This window comes from Solanum stenotomum, chromosome 3, assembly GCF_019186545.1.
Source record: "Solanum stenotomum isolate F172 chromosome 3, ASM1918654v1, whole genome shotgun sequence".
NCBI classification, from domain to species: Eukaryota; Viridiplantae; Streptophyta; class Magnoliopsida; order Solanales; family Solanaceae; genus Solanum; species Solanum stenotomum.
In genome coordinates, this window is record NC_064284.1 from 7,862,932 (window position 1) to 7,883,418 (window position 20,487).

Sequence of the window (20,487 nt, forward strand, 5' to 3'; positions counted from 1 at the left end):
AAAATACTGTAGTACACCACACCTAGAAAAATAAATAAATATTGTAGTACTATTAACCAGTACATGAAGGCACATGCCTGATGCCACTAATCAAAATTGGGTTATTGTTTAATTTCCGTCCCATGAGGGGGACAAAATTGTTGAACCAAAACCAAAAAATTAATATATTTGAAGGATTTGATGTGTGGAGAGGCTGGGAATTGTTGATCAGGGTTTGTGTGTTGGGTTTCAAAGTAATTAGGATATCATGCGAAAGTTTACAATTACAAATCAAGATGATAATAAACTAAATGCCAAATTTATACTAAAAACATAATATTATTATATGAAAGAAAAAAAAAAGATAAATATATTTTTAAACTATCGTAAATGGTATACAGATACCTCCGTCATACACTGGTACCTCTTACATGAAAACTAATATAAAAGAAGATATTAAAACGATAGAGAGAAAAAGTGTACCCATAAACAAATAATCAAATATAGAAGAGAAAAGAGTTTTCCCTTCGAAAGAAACTAATCATGTATGAGAAGATGAGTCTTCAAATTTTAGGGTTTCATAAGTTTTCCCTAAGAAAAAAATAATCAAATATAGAAAAGAATTATTTTATTTTATTTTCAGAAAAAAAGTTAAAGCAATTATGGTAATACTTTAAATTTACTTTGAAAGAAAAGTAAAAATCAAATATGATAAGAAAATCAGGGTAAAACCTTGTGACCAGGCTTGCGTCTTGGCCTTCCAACATAGTCTTTGTTCATGGTGAAAAACACAGTCGCATCATCCTGAAAATTCTCTGATTCAAGATTCTCAAATGATCCATTATCATCAGATTGATCATCGTTCTTCGAGTTGTCTGTACTTGCTGAATTCATCGAATCCCTCTCATTGCCCTGATCATGAAATTCAAATTAAGGGGAAAAATAGTAACAGAGAAATCACTCAAACTAGTGTCAAGCAAAAATAGTAAATAAATGTACATATATTTAAAAGAGGAGAACCTGATGATGTACGTTCTTTCGTGAGTCATGACCAAGATGCCTATCGTAGTTTCCTGCATTTTAAAGGAGAAAATGGCCAAATTGAGAAATAATTTCTTTTGTTTTCCGTTCCTTTGATCATTTCCAGTTCGCTAAATGCAAATTAAATAGGCTATAGCTAGCTGCAGATATAAGTTTAGTTGAGCAAAACGAAACAATTTAGACACTTGATGAAGCTAGCAGGGAGGAGTTGATCGAGAACATAGGAAAAACATATTTCCATTCACTTAATTTGCTTGAGAAAAAAAAAGAATAGATGGATCAACTACAAAGAATTGTGATACTCTTGCACGTCACGCGAATCTGAAAATTCGTGCAACTTTCTATTTATACATACAAATATATATAGTAATATCCCTTTTTCACAAGAACATCTAAAGCATCTAATTAGATCTACCAAAAAGTTTTTCTCTTGCACTTGCCGAACCTGATGATTCAGCTTTCTTCACTTCAATCATGTCTTTCTTTCTCTCTATCATCATTTTTCTATTACTGAATTCCGCAGCTGCCGGTACACCATCCAAAACTTCCTGAATTTCAATTGTAACTTTAAAAAATAAGAAATTTGATCACGTAATAATATTTTATTTAAGATGAAATCACAACAAGTGAGGCTTTATACAAGTGGTTGAACAACTCCATCATCAACCAGTGAAGTTCGAGTCACACGGGATGATAAGTGAAAACACAATTGATCCTCCTAAAGTGAGGTGGAAAAAAAGGGGAAATTATCAAATCAACTTTAGTACCATGTCCACACTCAGATGACTCAGTGTCCTGGCGTTATCATTTTCAGCTTCATGTACTATTTGTTTAACTGCATAAGGAAGATCAACTATTTAAATTTCCAATAGAAAACAAAATTATAAATGTATTGAAGAGTGGAAAAAAAGAGAAAGGCAGTACATACCTTGGTCATCAGTATGAACAATTGTATCCTTTATAGTAAGAAAAATGAAGAGAAGCATAACAAACATAAAGGAACTAAAACTTAGAGACACCATTTTTTGACCTCTTTTCTTTTTTGTTATACTCTGCAATAAAGGAGAGGGAGGATGCACATGGAAGCAGGGGAGATTTATAGAAAGCCCAAATTCCAAAACCAAGTCAAAGCTAGGGTAAAATGTTAACTGATATTGTGAACGAGGGTGAGGAGATATGCTTCGCCAGCTGCATGGTATGTAACTAATTAAGTTTGCGGAAATTCTACCCCTCAAACCCCAACTTGTGAGATCACACTGAACATGTTATTGTTTGTTGCCTGTGGAAATTCATCTAAAAATTTCGAATCATGTGTATGCGAATGTAATTTAGGCATTAGTTATATCAAAATCATGAATTATTTAGGGGCCCTAGTTATATTATTATGAAGGGAAAATTATGCGGTTAAGCAAACTTCTACTACTTAATTATTCATCATAGTTATAGTTTTCTATAATTACCATTCGCGACTAACACTATACATTAATTACGTGGGCTGAATTCGAGTTTGTATAATTAGTCACGTTTGTATATGTATAATTCGCCAGAATATACAAATACATATGTATAATATACAATTATCTAACCGATATACATATACAATTCACCTCTCTCCCACTCTCTCACTTGCCTCTCTNTAGTTTTCTATAGTTACCACTCGCGACTAACACTATACATTAATTACGTGGGCTGAATTCGAGTTTGTGTAATTAGTCACGTTTGTATATGTATAATTCGCCAGAATATACAAATACATATGTATAATATACAATTATCTAACCGATATACATATACAATTCACCTCTCTCCCACTCTCTCACTCGCCTCTCTCCTCCCTCTCCCAATCTCGCTTGTCATAAATACAAATGCATATGTATAATATACATTTTATCTAACCGATATACATATACAATTCACCTCTCTCACTCTTTGCCCTCTCTCGCTCGCCTCTCTCCTCCCTCTCCCAATCTCGCTCGCCGCTCTCCTCCCTCTCCCAATCTCGCTCGTCGCTCTCCTCCCTCTCCCAATCTCGCTCGCCTTTCTACTCCCTCTCCCAATCTCGCTTGCCATATATACAAATACATATGTATAATATACAATTATCTAACCGAGATACATATATAATTCACCTCTCTCCCACTCTTTGCCCTCTCTCGCTCGCCTCTCTCCTCCCTATAACATGTAGCTACGAATTGTAATTATCAAGCTACAGATACGAAGAGCAATTAGGTTATTTTTGAGTGACTATATGTGAAAGTTCATCTATTATGAATTTGCCCCAACCCAATAAGGATATCCCTCAAATAGCTATCGGGCTGAGAAGAGTTATTGAGCCGAGTCTGAGCAACCGGGCCAGGTTAATTAGGCTCCGGGTTAATCAGTGTGATTTTGGGATTACAAAATATTGTGATTATACAATGTAATTGTACCAGGTAAAAGAGGAAAGCAAAAAATAATAAGAAGAATAAAAATGTCCTCTCCTACTATTTAGAACTGTTGTGATACTGATGTAAAAGATATGCCATAATCACTTAATTTGCTTGAGAAAAGAAAAAGAATAGATGGATCAACTACAAAGAATTGCGATACTCTTGCACGTAACATGAATCTGAAAATTCGTGCAACTTTCTATTTATACATACAAGTATATATAGTACTATCCCTTTTTTCACAAGAACATCTAGCATCTACCAAAAAGTTTTTATCACTTCCACTCACTCTGTCACTCAGTTGTTCTTAGGTGGGTGTGGTCTTGTCGTGTGATAATTAGCATTAAGAGCGACAAAACTTCCTCTATTGGCCTTCATTGAATGGTTTTTACTACTCATTTCTCTTAATTTCCCCTGCCCTTTATGGTACTTTAAATTCCAAACCCAAGTCAAAGCAAGGGTTAGAATTATTAACTTTTTCTTGTTTAAAAAATTGGTTAAGAGTACAATTGAGCACCTGGGCAAACACAAAAGACTGAATAGTAAAAAAGAAAAGAGGAAGATGGTCTGTATGTATTGATGTTAGGGAAAAAGGGCTATGATGTTAGGGTTGTTAAGTTAGTATCTATCTTGTCTGTGGTTGGAAGAGTTAGTACAGGGCTAGGGTAAAATGTTAACTGATATTGTGATTTGTGAACGAGGGTGAGGAGATATACTTCGCCAGCTGCATGGTAAGTAACTAATTAAGTTTGCAGAAATTCTACCCCTCAAACCTCTACTCGTGAGATCACACTGAATATGTTATTGTTTGTTGCTTTGCGGAAATTCATCTGGAAATTTTGGATCATGTGTGTGCGAATGTAATTGAGGCATTAGTTATATCAAAATCTGGAATTATTTAGGGGCCCTATTTATATTATTATGAATTTGCCCCAACCCAATAAGGATATCCCTCAAATATATATTGGGCTGAGACTGAGCAACCGGGCCAGGTTAATTAGGGCTCCGGGTTAATCAGTGTGATTTTGGGATTACACAATATTGTGCTTATATAATGTAATGGTAACAGGTAAAAGAGGAAAGCAAATAATAAGAAATAAAATGTCCTCTCCTACTATTTAGAACTGTTGTGATACTGATGTAAAAGATATGCCAATGACAGTAAGAAGTTGACATCCACAAAGGTTACCATTGATCATTGCAAGAAACTTTAGGGTCACAAAAAATCATTTCAGATCTTTTACGAGTAAAAATAACAAAGATTCGTAAAAATGTCATAAAACTAAAAAGCTAAGTACAAACTAACCATGTGATGTTACACTGTTTCATCGGCGCCAAATTGAGCTTTAATCATAAATTACTCACTCTTAACAGTAGTATTATTTTTAAACAAAATGCAGTCTTCCTGTTTTGACCAGTGATACTGTATAGAATATTAAGGAATCAAAATACTGATTCTTACATATTATTAACAACACATTAGTACATCACACCTAGAAAAAATAAATTATATTATAGTATTAACTATTACATGCCACTAAGCAAAATTGGGTTAGTGTTTAGTTTCCCTCCTATGAGGAGGCCAAAATTGTTGAACCAAAACCAAAAAAATAACATAATTTTAAGGATTTGATGTGTGGAGAGGCTGGAAATTGTTGATTGGGGGTTTGTGATGGGGTTTGCTTCCAGATCCTGGACCTCCAACATAGTCTTTGTTCATCATGGTGAAAAACTCAGTCGAATCGTCCACAAGTTTCTCTGATTCAAGCTTCTGAAATGATCCATTATCATCAAATTGATCATCTGTTGAAACTAATTTAGTGGATGACTTCTTCGTGTTGAGTCTACTTGCTGAATTAATCATTGATTTTTCCCTCTCATCCCCCTGCATCATGAAATTCAAATTAAGGAAAAAAAATATAGTAACACGGAAATCACTGAAATTAGTGTAGTAAATTTGCGTATAATTAAAAGAGGGGAACCTGATGATGTACGTTCTTTCGTGAGTCACCAAGCGGCCTATTGGATGGACTATTGTAGTTTCCTGCATTTTAAAGGAGAAAATTCCCAAATTGAGAAATGATTTCATTTCTTTTCCTTTTCTTTCCATATTTCCAGTTCGCTAAATGCAAATTACATAGGCTAGCTGCAGATGTAAGGTTAATTGCGCAAAACTAAATAATTTAGACACTTGATGAAGATTGCAGGGAGGGAAAAAAGAACAGAGGAAAAACATATTTCCATTCACTTAATTTGCTTAAGAAAAAAGAATAGATGGATCAACTACAAAGAATTGCATTCTCTTGCACGTCATGTGAAACTGAAAATTCGTGCAACTTTCTATTTATACATACAAGTATATATAGTACTCTCTTTCTACTAATTTTCTTGAGTTTGTTCACTCAGTTGTTCTTAGGTGGGTGAGGTCTTGCCATGTGATAATCAGCATTAAGAGCGACAAAACTTCCTCTATTGGCCTTCATTGAATGGCTTTTACTACTTATACCGCTCATTTCTCTCAACTTCCCCTGCCCTTTATGGTACTTTATATTTCCAACAGAATCGATACTTGCACTTGCCGCACCTGATGAATCAGCTTTCTTCACTTCCTTCATATCTTTCTGCATCTCTGTCATCATTTTTCTTCCTCCCATTTTTCCATTGCTGAATTCAGCAGCTGCCGGTACACCATCTAAAACTTCCTGAAATTTCAATTTTAACTTTGAAAAATAAGAATTTTGATCACGTAATAAGTGGTTGAACAACTTCATCATCAACCAGTGAAGTTCGAGTCACGCTGGATGATAAAGTGAAAACACTATTGATCGGTGGGAAAAAAGGGGAAATTATCAAATCAACTTTATTACCTTCTTCACACTCAGATGACTCCATAGATCCCTGATGTTGTCAATGTCAGCCTCATGGACTATTTGTTTAGCTGCATAAGGAAGAACAGCTATTTAAATTTCCATTGAAAAATAAAATTATAAATGTATTGAAGAGTGGAAAAAAGAGAAAGGCAATAAGTACCTTGATCATCAGTATGAGCAATTGTATCCTTTATGGTAAGAAAAATGAAGAGTAGCATAACAAGCATAAAGGAACTAAAACTTAAAGACACCATTTTTTGACCTCTTTTCTTTTTTGGTATGTCTGCAATAAAGGAGAGGGAGGATGCACATGGAAGGAAGCAGGGGAGATTTATAGAAAGCCCAAATTCCAAACCCAAGTCAAAGCTAGGGTTAGAATTATTAACTTTTTCTTGTTTAAAAAATTGGTTAATAGGTACAATTGAGCACCTGGGGAAACACAAAAGACTGAATAGAAAAAAAGAAAAGAGGAAGATGGTCTATATGCGTTGATGTTAGGGAAAAAGGACTATGATAGCGTGGAGCTGAAGATACGGTTGTTTTTTTCCCCTGTCTGCCGCGCCATGCATGCAACGAGGAATTCTTTTGTTTTGTTTTCTTGGCCTACCTAAATTTACACCTATGACTAAGCCTTTCATTTTTTCGTGTGATTCATAGGTTATGAGTTTAAGCTACAGAAGCAACTATTAATATTTGCATTAGAAACGACAGTCTAAATCACACTTCTTAGGGTGCATTACCTATAGTGTCTAGTTTTGAAGGCGTTGTGATAAGTAGCAAATGAATGAGAACTTCGAAACTAAGTCAAACTTTAGAGGGATAGCTAGATTTTCCTTTATGAATCAGAATTAGTTGAGTGTCAAAGCGGATAATGAAAGATTTTTTTTTAAAAAGGGCAAGGAATGATTTAGGTTTACACAAAAGTGATTCAAAAGTATTAACAATTTTGACTTTATGAAGAAATGGGAGAAAATCATAATTCTCCTAGCTCCTATGAAAAAGATCAAACCGTTAATTAACAGTTTGTTTCATAAATAAAAGCAGTGTCTATCTTGCCTTTTTAAAATATCATGCTCTACTCTATGTATTTTTGTATCGTTATATGTAATTAATTTTTAAGTTAGACTCTATGTTCTTTTCATCTTAATTCATAAAGCTTTTCATATTTCTTCTTTGCTACTTGGACATTATATATCGTACTGGGAAATAGTATTATTTAGAGCTAGAACAGTCACATACTATAATTGCTTCTTGGTAAAACAGTGAACCTAATTAACTATAGCTAGGATTGATTAATTAATTAGGAAACCTTTACAAACCTATTGTTAACAGGCACCACCTGGCAGTCCTGGTCAAGAAAATTTCTCCTACCACTTATTGTTGTTAATATAGTATTAATTTTGTTTGGTGAACACACATGATTAATGAATTCTCTCAGATTTCCTTTTGCCAAAAGTAAATGAAAGGAACAGAGTAATATAATTCACGTAAACGTCATCTCAAATTATCTATCGTGATTTTTATAAATGATTGCCTAACATTATTTGTCATTTTAAGGTTACTAGTAATTGTTCTTGAAAACCACGTACAAACACCTCAATTATGGGGTGATAACGTATAAATAGAGTAACTATATAATGAATAGAGATAAAATAATCAAACTTTTTTCTAATTACTACTGTCATACTTTCTTTAAGAGTGCGTGAAAGAGAAACATGACGAATAATTTGAGATCACGGTATGTAATATTAGGTAAATGAGGATGGGTGATTATCGAGAGCAAGGAGTCGGTCAGGGGGAAACCCCAAAATGTTGAAGAAGAAGTAGAAGGAGAAGAACATGGGCAAGTGGTAAATTCTTGAATAACTAAACACCTAACGTATGATGCATAACATTATTATATTATACTTAACAACTCTTTTAACTTTATAGTTAGGTTTTAACAAACAAATTCAGAACACGAGAGCTCGACCTCCCATTTTTTTATTATCTTTATCAGTGGGTGCATACCCCTTGTTCTTTTGTGTCTTAAACTCTTATTTTACTAGTTTTAAATTGACACATTAAAAAAACAAGAAGTTATTTGAACTGATTTTGGCTTTGAGGTGTAAACATAGAAATTGCAGTCCATATCTAGTTTTCATTTTTCCATTTAAGTTAGATGCACAAGATTAGGACACGTGTCCGTTAGTGTGAAGGATACAAGTGCTCCACTTTTTTGATGGAAAAGACTCTGATATTTCAATAGTATAACAAAGAGAATATGTATATCATTTTCGATAGTTCAAATACATTTTTCATTTTTCCCTTATAAGTTTGGTGCCGTTCAGCTCTGTGTAAACACAGTGCAGTTCTCTGGAAAATGTAATTACCAAGTTACATTCCAGTCAAAAAGTGTTAACGCACATTCGTTTACCTTGAGGTGTAAACACACAGTATTTGCAAATATCAAACCATCTTTATTGGTCCACCCTTGGAGATTGTTCCGTGTTGAGGGCGAATAACTGACTAGAGTAACTGTATATAAGTCCATGAAAGAGACACAAATCAATAGTTAATTACTCCTTTCGTCTTCTATTGGTCAAATATTTCCTAATTTGACATTTTTTTCTTGTTATACCCTTAATTTATTAATATTAAGTTAATGTTTTTGAAAAATATAGTGAATAAATATGTTGGAACCTTAACAATTAATAGAGGTAGATGGTAAACTCACCACATTAATTACTGTTTTTAATAACTTTGCCAAGTCAAAATTTGACAAGTTAAAAGGAACGGTAGGAGTTTTATGTACTCATGTGCGTCCACTTTATATTATAAATAAATGTTTATTTTTAAATAAATATTTACTTTTGTTTGTCTAGCTGGTTTGAAAAATTAAAAGATGATTTATTACTTAAGTCCTAATTTATCTTTATTATTAAACATAGTCATTTTCCAATGCATTAGATTTATTATATTCAAAGGGTGATATACTGTCAAATCTTTCTATAACGTCTGATTTCTCCGAAATTGATCTTAATAAAATTACCCCTCTATAATCATTTATATATATATATATATATATAACAACACCTCGACAAACGTTTTCACTATAAAGAGATTTGACTGTGGTAAATTTATCATTCTATTGATGGTTTTTTAAATGATATGTAAAATCAATATTGGACAAGTAAAAATGGACGGAGGAAGTACTCCCTTTGCCCATCTTTACATATCCACTATACTATTTTGGAATGTCCAACAATGTTTGTCTAGTTTATAAAATCAATGAATAATTTACTATTTTGTGTCTATTACCCTTGCTACTAAATAATGTTCATTTATCAATCTTTAGATGACTTATATTTAATAAAGGATGATTTGGTAAATATTAATTCTATCATTTACTGCTTTTTAATCCCTATGCAAGTCAATAATTGACAACTATTATTAGACATAGGTTGATTTGGTGTACTAAAACAATGTTCTCTACTCTGTGATTACTACTCATATTTTGTTTGTTTAAGCTGACAGCAATCAACTATGTTTTAATTCATTATGATTGGTGATTAATTTTAATTAGTGGGATCGACAATGAAAATGTGCTAATATGGTCAGACATTACAGCTGAAATTAAAATGTAATTACTAAAATCGAGGATGATGGAGTGTTGAAACTAGCTAGTTGACCGTTGACTATATGCTTAGAGAAAAAGCTGTAAAGTAAATTTTAACAAAATACTATTTAAGAAGATTACAAAAGCATCGAGACAGAGTTTGAACTCATGTGAAGGTACCTTTTGCTCTCTGCTCCATCATTCCCTGTTGACACAGTGTAAAACTTATTAATTTCCGTTCATTTTTACTTATCACGTTTTATTTTATAAGAGTTAATTTGATTAATGTTAAGATCTAATACTCCGTATCATATCATATTATATAAAAGGTGAGGGATGAAGTATATTACACTACGAGCAATCTTAAATTATTTAATTTGATTGCACTATACTAGGATGAAGGATGTTGAACAATTAAGGGTCGTTTGGTGTGAAGGATGACATTAAATAGTTCTGAGATTAAATTATAGTGACGCTTAATTTGTTGTTTGGTTGGCAAGTCCGGAATAACTTATCTCGATATTAATAATTAGTACCTGGAGATAGGTTATTTCTATCCTTGGATGGTATAGTAAATGGCAAAAATATTTCCTAAAATCAATTTTATACATCACTTTTCACATTTATGAAGAGCATTTTTATAAACAAATAAATTATTTTAAAAATTTATTATTTTGAACACATCAAATCCAACACTCCGTAAAAAGTAATCTTAGCATAACTTATCCCGTTATAACTAATCTCATCAATTCATAACTTGAATTCATAGAGTCTTGATTAGGGTTCTAGGCTTGTTTTGGGTGGTGAAGTACTTTTTTGGTGTTTCAAACACTGGGATTTGGGAAAAGGGAAAAATATGTTTGGATTTTCAAGAGAGTAGCACATGAAAGGCACTACTAAAGGCAATTGGCATGACCGCCGTGGGTGTCGCTGATTCCTCGATCTTCGGACTTAAACTTCATGCCATGACAAACTTTTTGGCAATAACAATTAACCCTTTTGGAAACTTGCATTTTACTTGCTTTGTAGAAAACCTTGGACATGCTTTGTCACAAGTTAGACTTAGACAAATCTTAAATATATATAAAATTCTTTAAAGCTTAGGTCTTTTTGTCTTAAGTTGATGCAAGATTGATTTTCTTAGGTAAGGACCGTCTTAATAAGTTTGGAGGCCTAAAGTCAAATTTTATGAAGAGATTTTAATTTTTTTAGTTGACATATATAAATTGAATAATTATAATATATTTAGTGTAATCCTACAAATGAGGTCCGGAAAGATAGGTTATGTGCGGACATTATGAAGTAAAAATGTAAATTTTAAATAAAAAAGTTAGAATAATAAAATTTGACTCAACAATTTGAAAAGTTTATATAATGATATCGAAATAGTGTTGCACTGAATTAAGTTGATACAGTGATATTAAAATAGTGGTGATTAGTTTTAGTACTTGAAATTTAAAGAAGATACCAAAAAATAAATTTGATATTTTTATAAATATACAACAATAGATTTAGCATAATATGAAAAGTTTAAACCGTTTGAGAGATTTTAGAATATTTAATGAGAGAATAAAAGTTGGGAAAGGGCAATAAAGAAAAAGTAAATATAAAATAATAATGTTGGTTCATGATAATCGTTATATACAAATGAGACAACAAAATAAATAGCCAAATAAGAAAGGATGCTACAATTACAAAACACTATTCTATTTTGCAATTATTAGAACGATCCCTATATTAAATGAGGTAAAAAATTATTATATTTATATCTAGAAATTTCTTTTCAAATTTACCAATGCACAATTTTTTTAACAGTACACCACACATATATATCTTTGGGAGAAAGGTGGAACCCCCAAAAAATTGAGGCTCCAAGCGATTGCTTTAGTGATGTTATGGTCAAAACGATCCCGTCATACGTGCTTGAAGTTCAAGCGCAATAATTGAATTTTAGTTGTGTATATTTAACTTTCAGCTATGATGTCTAAAATTAGGCTTTTCGTATTTGAAGTTGTTTCGAAACGAATAGACTTGTGGTATGACTTAAATGGTAGTCCAAAATCGAATATATGTAAGAGCAACTTTCACATATAGCAAATATAAAAATCATATTTGTATGTTACAACTGTAGTTTGCATAATTGCGCTCCATAACAAATTTTATGTTTGCTATGGAGCTTTTGATTTGTATAATTCTCTAGATACATATAATTTTATACAAATTGTTCAATTTTGTATAAATTCATTTATACATTATAATTTGTATAATTATAAGTGTATAAGACGAAAATATATATATATTTGTATTTGTATTTGTATATACATTTTTCTCTTGCTTTATACAAACACAAACACATTTTATACCAAAATGTATAAAATGGCTAATTGTATACCGAATCAAATGACAAAAACATGGGATGTTTGCTGCAAATTACAAATAAAATAAATTATGGCTATAACATTTAATTTGAATTAATAGTTTGCTATTTCATACAATTTTCCCTTTGTTTTATTTGTAATTTGCAGTAAACATCCCATTTTTTCTCTCGCTTTATACAAATACAAACGCATTTTATACCGAAATGTATAAAATGACTAATTGTATACCGAATTAGATGACAAAAAAATGAGATGTTTACTGCAAATTACAAATAAAATAAACTATGACTATAACATTAAATTTGAATTAATAGTTTGCTATTTTATACAATTTTCCCTTTATTTTATTTGTAATTTGCAGCAAACATCCCATTTTTTTTGTCATCTGGTTGGGTATACAATTAGCCATTTTATACATTTTGGTATAAAATGTATAAAATGCGTTTGTGTTTGTATAAAGCGAGAGAAAAATGTGTATACAAATACAAATACATATATTTTCGTCATATACACTTATAATTATACAAATTATAATGTACAAATGAATTTATACAAAATTGAACAATTTGTATAAAATTGGATGTATCTAGTGAATTATACAAATAAAAAGCTCCATAACAAACATAAAATTTGCTATGAAGCGCAATTATGCAAACTATAACTATAACATACAAATATGATTTTTATATTTGCTATATGTGAAAGTTGCTCTAAAATAAACTATGACTATAACATTTAATTTGAATTAATAGTTTGTTATTTCATACAATTTTTCCATTGTATGCTTCGGCCCAGAAAATAACTGACCCGGCAATTTATATAGAGCCCAATCTAAGTAGGCTGTAGGACCAGTAACAGCTAAACTGAGTTATTGACTTGTGAATGGGCTTTGCCTAGTAACTTCTTGTCGGGTCAGTATCAGGTCCAGTAAAATGGCGCAAAAGGCAAATAGATTTCCAAATTAGTCCTCCTTTCCCGCTCTCTCTAACGCAATTCACAATTCCATTTCCCGCCAGATCCAAAATGCTTTTTACATTTATCCAAAACCCTAACATTCGAAACAAGTAGTAAAGTAAAATCCAAATCAGAGGAAGGAAGAGAGCAACAATCTTTAATCGACAATGAAGATCAGATCCATTAAGCTCAGAGAAGCTCACAAGAACAGCAATGGCGTCGGGTCATTCTGCTCGGTTTTATGGGATCAGCAGGGCGAACACATCGTCACTACGTCTTCTTCTGATTCTTCAATTTGCATTCACGATGCTATTTTGCCAGCTAATCCCCCTAAAGTTGTTCGACAGCACAGAGATGGTGTCACCGCTTTGGCTCTCAGCCCTAATTACACTTGTCTGGCTTCTGGATCTATTGACCATTCCGTCAAACTCTACAAATTTCCTGGTATTTTCTCTCATCTCAAGTAGTTTACGTCCACTATTGAAATGGAAAGTAGAGTGATTTCATTTTAGGAACAAGGAGTTCGTTTTATTTCGTTTAGTTTTTGCTTGTTGTGTTCCTGATGGAGGCAAAATGAATAATTAATCTTTAAGTTGGCTAATTAAAGCATTGTAGCACATTAGCCACGGACCAAAAAAGGAAATCTATCTGACTTAGGGCTAATTTAGTACGAGTTATAAGGGATAACTAACCGAGATGAATTTTAGGCTGAGTTTTATCCATGTTTGGTTGGGATAAAATCACGGGATGACTTATCCCGTGATTGTAGTATTATTTTTATCCCCAATGTGGACAACAATCCCAGGATAACTTGTTCCCTTACCAAATGAGCCATTAGAGTTAACAAATTGAGTGGCATGCATAATATTTCTGAATTTTTTTGTAACTTGTTATGTTTTTCTTATCATATCTATACCTGAATTTTGTGTTGTTTTTTCATGCTTCTATTTCCAAAACAAGAATGTTCAGGACAAATGATCAATTATAGTAATAACTTAAGGTGCTTTGGTTGAAAACTTTTCAAAATATTGATTTACATTCACTGATATATTGTACTAGTAATTCTCCTAAAGTCATTCTGGTAGTATTATTGTCCCATAGTCATCCTTACTAAACACTGCCAATCTTTCTGCAAATAAGTTGGTCCCTTCATACAACTGTTGTGTGACCGCTGGTTCAGGAAACCACTAACCATGCAATAGTGTATGTGACAATTACTTGTGTTCCTGAAGGATGGTTATAATATAGTTAAGACACCCTTTCATGAGCTACATGTGAGTCCAGACTTGGAATCACATTATTTGTTAGTGGTCAACACCAGGCTGATTTGCTTGCTCTGTTGTTTTATTTTCCAACATTTGCAGCTGCCAAGTATGATGAAGAATTTTAACATAGTATGATATGAAGAGAAGTTAAGGCTGCATTTGGTCTTAATTCATTAGGCACATACAAAGATTGTCCTTTTAAACTTTTTTTCTTGACCACAATTTTTAGGGCTGAATACTCAAATCAAATTCTGCTAACTCCTGAATAAATGTAGAATTTTAACATAGTATGATATGAAGAGAATTTAAAGGTGCATTTGGTCTTAATTCATAAGGCACGTACAAGATTGTCCTTTAAACTTTTTTTTCTTGACTGCAATTTTAAGGGCTGAATATTTGAATAAACTCTGCTTACTCCCGAATTAAGTTCTGTGAGAGCTCCTAGCAACCTTACTTCTTCTGCTTGAAGTAGAAAGGTTGTCCACATACCCTGCCCCACACTGCCCCTTCATAAAAGAATGATGAAGAGAAATAAAGGAAATAGTAGAAATATAGCTTAACTTTTTAATATCTTCCTGATCATCTTGATCTCATTTTGCATTCTGAAGTCTTTTCCTTGATTTGGTTCTCTTCTGCCTCTGTGTATCTAATGGCTCAAGACATCATTGCTAGTTATTTATAAGAACTGATCTGGAGATATAGTTCTTTCAATACCTTAACAATTATTATCACCATGTTATTTTATATTGTAATCTCTGAAATGGCATGGAGTTTAAGATGTTGATTTGACTTATTCATCATATTAGTGTTAATGGAAGAAAAACAAAAAAGTAATGGTTGTAGACTTAGTTTGATTGGGAACACATCACATCAAGGTTTAAAAGTTAAATGAATTTGCTATCTTGGAAGTTGTGAAATTAGAATATAAATGAATTAATGAAATGATATCAAACAGTTCAAAATGTCTCGAAACAGGAAGACTCATATAGATTGAAATGGAGGCATATACATGAATAGTTGTGACAAATTTGGAATATTTGTTTTTCTAGTCCAGCTGCTCATCGATTTGCTGATTGTGATCGTCATTTGATTTGTTTGTTGTCTTGATCTTGCATCAGCTGGGGAGTTCGATACTAACATTACTAGATTTACATTGCCAATACGGGCGCTTGCTTTCAATAAATCCGGAACTATGCTGGCAGCTGCTGGTGATGATGAAGGCATCAAACTTATAAATACCATTGATGGCTCGATCGCAAGAGTTCTTAAAGGACATAGAGGATCCATCACTGGCATAGCTTTTGATCCCAAAAGTGAATACCTGGCTTCAGTTGATTCAATAGGGACTGTTATGCTCTGGGAACTCCAGTCTGGGAACACAATTCATGTCTTAAAAGGAATAGCTCCTGTCGTTGGTTCTGATTTTTCTTCTACGAATATAGTTAGCTGGAGTCCTGATGGGGATCTATTAGCTGTTCCTGGCTTGAAAAATGATGTGGTGATGTACGACAGAGACACTGCAGAAAAGCTGTTTTCTCTTAGAGGTGATCATGTACAACCCATTTGCTTTTTGTCTTGGTCACCAAATGGAAAATACATGGCCACTTCTGGACTAGATAGACAGGTTTTGATATGGGATGTTGATAAGAAACAAGATATTGATCGGCAGAAATTTGATAACAGGATAACTTGTATGGCGTGGAAACCAACTGGCAATGCATTGGCAGTAATTGACATCATGGGAAAGTATGGGGTTTGGGAATCAGCTGTACCTTCTTCAATGAGATCTCCCACAGAAGATATTCCTGGTTTAAGTTCTAAAAGTGGTCATGGTCTTCTTTTCTATGATGAAGAGGAAGAAAACCCAAGTGTATCTGGTAGTTTAAGTGATCTCGGAGAAGATAGTCACGGTGAATCTGAACCATTCAGCAGAAAAAGATTACGCAAACAGCATAGTTATACTGATGATTGGGAAGAGGACACAAATGAAGAGTTGGAGTTACTTCCAAAAGTTGAACCTCGTAAGAAGGCTCCTCATGGTCACAGGGACGGTTCAGATAATAAAAGAAATAAGCTCAAGGATGTGCCAATTTCTACAGGGCCAAAAATGCAAGAAGCTATTCAGCCAGGCGCGACTCCGCAGCTGCCTGGCAAAAGGCGTTTTCTATGTTACAGCATGCTTGGCAGTATAACCACGATGGAGCATGAAGGATACTCTCACATAGAGGTATTGTGGCTTGTTTTGTTTTGCGTGTGTGTCTGTCTGTATTTCTATCCTACAACTCTACCCTCATTAGTTATTTTTGTTCTTATTATACAAAATTGAACTTTGTGCTTGTTTCCACTGCCATCTTCAATCGCAAGTGATTGTCTTTTAGCTGTTTCATGGCTAGAATCTGTGATCATCAATTTGTCAACAAAACTAACAAGGGGAAAACAGCTAGTAATATTTGGTGCATGCAATGTTGAGAGGACAATTTATCCAATGTTTTATAGTTCTATATATGAATTAGTTATTCAGCTAACATGACAACTTCAATGCAGATTGATTTTCATGACACAAGCAGTGGTCCCCGAGTCCCTGCAATGACTGATTATTTTGGGTTCACAATGGCTTCATTAAATGAAAATGGAAGTGTATTTGCAAATCCATGCAAGGGTGAAAAGAATATGAGTACACTCATGTATCGACCTTTCGGTACCTGGGCAAATAACAGCGAGGTTAGTGATTTACTATCATTCCATGTGTATATCAGGAGTATGTGTATGCCAAAATGTTTTGGGAATCTAGTGTTATGAAACTTATTACTTCAGTGACTAACTCTGATTTCCTTATGCAACATCAGTGGTCAATGCGATTTGAAGAGGAAGAAGTAAGAGCAGTTGCACTAGGAACTGGCTGGGTAGCTGCCATTACTAGTTGCAATTTTCTTCGCATCTTCACAGAGGGTGGCCTGCAGGTATATATATTCAGATATTGTTTCCTTAAGTTTTTTAAGTTGCTTCCATTTGTGTCAATAATAATCTCCCTTTGCTTCAGATTAACTGTTTTGTTTGATTTCATGCAATTTTAAGAAAGTAACATTTGTTTGTAATAGAGTTAATGGAGGTGCAGCTTGAATTTGTATTACTTCTTGACAGTTGTTTCCAGATTGTATAATGGATTGGTTTTTGATTTATCAATACTTTTTGATTATTTATATAAGTTGTGAAAATGGCCATTGTTTTAGCATCACCTGACTTAAGACACTCATCTTGAAATAGATGGAGTATTTCAAATGACATAACAAATCTTTTGATTATTCTGGAAATGATAACTGAGACAGTTCTTTTTCTTTATTTGGATTGAAATACAAGAGGCATATTCTTTCCCTTGATGGACCAGTGGTTACTGCAGCAGGCTTTAAGGATGAACTTGCTGTTGTCACACATGCATCTCCCCCTCTTCCCTCAAACGAACAGGTATAGTTCATTATCATGTCATGTTAATATCTTTTGTTTCACGTTATGTCAACAAGGCTATATAGTGGCTGTTTCTCTTCACTTTCACTGAACTTGGATTTTCTAGTCGAACGTAATAAATGCAAGTATTATTTGGACTGATCTATTGATGACGATTGGAGAAGAGGTGGGCTGGTTTATTGATAATAGAGCTATTTGAAATCCCATACAGATTCTTGAATTTAGAGTCTTCAATATTCGTTCTGGAACACAACCTCGCCGAGGAAGACTTCCATTGACTCCTGGTTCCTGTTTGTCATGGTTTGGTTTTAGTGAAGAAGGACATCTCAGTTCTTTTGATTCTACGGTGAGAAAAGCATTGAGCATTAATTCTGAGACTATTGTTTTTTCTTAAGATTGCTTAATCAAAGTCGGTTGCTTAACTGCAAATATAGGGTGTGCTAAGGGTCTTTACTAATCAATATGGTGGCAGTTGGCTTCCACTTTTCAGGTATAATAACCTCCATGTTTGTTCACTAACTGCATTGATGTTACAGATCTTGTTCATTTACAATTTAGACATTTCAGTGCCAGCAAATTGAAGAAGTCAGAAGAAAACTATTGGGTTGTTGGGTTAAACTCAAGCAAGTTGTTCTGTGTCATTTGCAAATCTCCTGACTCCTTTCCAGAGGTATAATGCTTTGTTGCTGTGTTTTCTTCCATATATATGATAACACCTTTCTAATCCTCTGGTTGTATTATCAGGCCACTCCTAAACCTATTCTCTCACTGCTGGATCTTTCATTCCCTCTTGCTTCATCTGACCTTGGATCAGAAATCCTGGAGAATGAATTTATAATGAATAACATGCATCTCCACCGGGTATGTGTATCTTAAGATTTCCTTGCAGCTTCCAGAAAACTCAGTGAAAATTCATGTTGATATGCCATTTGCTGGATTTACATTCAGATTCAGAGCACAATTGAAGAAATGGAAGCTACTGGTGAGGACGCCAGTTTGCTTGATGACGAGGCTTTTAATACTGAAGCTGCTCTTGATCGATGCATCCTGAGGCTCATCGCGTCCTGCTGCAATGGTCAGTTTTCTGCAAAGTTGGATGCAGCAAGTTTAGAGTACTTCAGTTTCCTACTTTTCCATTCTGTTTTCTTAAATTCTGATATCGGTTTCTCTCCCCTCTCTCTAATCAGGAGATAAGCTAGTGAGAGCTACAGAACTCGTAAAACTTCTGGCTTTGGAAAAATCAGTCAAAGGTGCTATAAAGCTTGTTACAGCACTGAAACTGCCAAATTTGGCAGAGCGCTTTAATGCCATATTGGAGGTATGGACTGTGACCTCCATGGAAGCATATGACTGTCATTTTGTTACTTCACATTTGTTATTCATGTTACATTGTATTTCTACAGGAAAGAATGAATAAAGAAACAACTGGTGGCAAAATTTCTGCATCTACTGAGTTGAAAGGTGATAACTCCTTTAATGCCCATGCTGCATTAACCGAGTCCCATGTTAGGGCTGAAAGCAGCAAAAGATTGGAATCACAGGATTCTCCATCCCTAAATTCCTTAGCTCCTTCTCATACGAAAAAACGATCTCTAGAGGAACCAATCAAGGATGTAAATGTAGAGTCAGAAAATGCTAAAGCCAGAAAATTGGAAATGGCAAGGGAATTCAAAAATGCATTTGATATGAAGAATGTTAAGAAAGTGAAGGATGAAAAGGACAAGGTGGATGAAGTGAAAAATGCAAGAAAAGCAGATGAAGTGAAAAATGCAAATGAAGTGGAAGATGCACAAGATAAGAATGGAGAAGCCAACAAGGTGACAGCACAACGCCCCTCTAATCCATTTGCAAAGTCATCGAACAACAAACCAAATACATCCTTGTTTGATTCCTTAAAGAAAAAGGTGAAAGCGGACAGATGATGCCTTTGTGACTGAAATGACTGGGCAAACTTGCTTGTTATAGAGGTTCTTGGTTGTATAATATTAGGGTTGTGGTAGTTCTTGTATCTATTTAAGCAAACACAATGTGGAAACAATTGACAAGACTCGAAATTTGAATCTGATAATCCTCACTATTTTGCAAATAAGGATACTACACCGTTAGGTTGCTACCATCCTGTTAGTAGTAATTGTCCAGTGTTACAACATCCCATTGCCCCGTTATTATGGTCGACAATTCACTTTGTTTTATTATTTGTGTGAGAAAGTTAGATGAATTTATACCTTAAAAAGATCAAATGGTGTGGATGACTATTTCTGAGAGACTATGTGATATTATGTCCTCCGTAGTTCTCATTAATTAAAAAATGAGTCCCTTAAAAATATGGAGGCTTCAAGTCATTTTATCATTGAGCTGGCACTAGTGGGGTAATTTATAGTAAAGGGATTTGTTTTTTAAAAGGGCATTTTTTATGATTTGAATAGTGCAATTCTCACATTGTTAATATACATATTTTAAAAAAATTATGATGAAATAACTATAGTAATTGCTTACATGATTAAATGCAAA

The 20,487-nt window shown here is 33.7% G+C and overlaps 3 protein-coding genes across 3 annotated transcripts; 1 reads left to right on the forward strand and 2 right to left on the reverse strand.

The window, feature by feature from the left end:
- Positions 1-697: 697 nt before the first annotated feature.
- On the reverse strand, positions 698-2,067 carry LOC125860483 (uncharacterized). Its single transcript, XM_049540452.1, has 5 exons — positions 1,949-2,067; positions 1,788-1,855; positions 1,466-1,568; positions 1,000-1,052; positions 698-891 (listed from the first exon to the last, which is right to left on the reverse strand). Exons 1-5 carry the CDS (start codon positions 2,040-2,042, stop codon positions 700-702), a joined length of 510 nt encoding a protein of 169 aa, XP_049396409.1. The 5' UTR covers positions 2,043-2,067; the 3' UTR covers positions 698-699.
- Positions 2,068-4,959: 2,892 nt separating this feature from the next.
- LOC125860487 (uncharacterized) lies at positions 4,960-6,755 on the reverse strand. The gene is made up of 5 exons (XM_049540455.1): positions 6,480-6,755; positions 6,317-6,387; positions 6,034-6,151; positions 5,432-5,493; positions 4,960-5,334 (listed from the first exon to the last, which is right to left on the reverse strand). Exons 1-5 carry the CDS (start codon positions 6,571-6,573, stop codon positions 5,071-5,073), a joined length of 609 nt encoding a protein of 202 aa, XP_049396412.1. The 5' UTR covers positions 6,574-6,755; the 3' UTR covers positions 4,960-5,070.
- Positions 6,756-13,282: 6,527 nt separating this feature from the next.
- On the forward strand, positions 13,283-20,118 carry LOC125860476 (protein ENHANCER OF LHP1 1). Its single transcript, XM_049540441.1, has 12 exons — positions 13,283-13,693; positions 15,633-16,741; positions 17,059-17,235; positions 17,361-17,474; positions 17,872-17,976; positions 18,188-18,322; positions 18,411-18,466; positions 18,544-18,646; positions 18,721-18,837; positions 18,925-19,051; positions 19,164-19,294; positions 19,380-20,118. Exons 1-12 carry the CDS (start codon positions 13,417-13,419, stop codon positions 19,896-19,898), a joined length of 2,970 nt encoding a protein of 989 aa, XP_049396398.1. The 5' UTR covers positions 13,283-13,416; the 3' UTR covers positions 19,899-20,118.
- Positions 20,119-20,487: the final 369 nt, after the last annotated feature.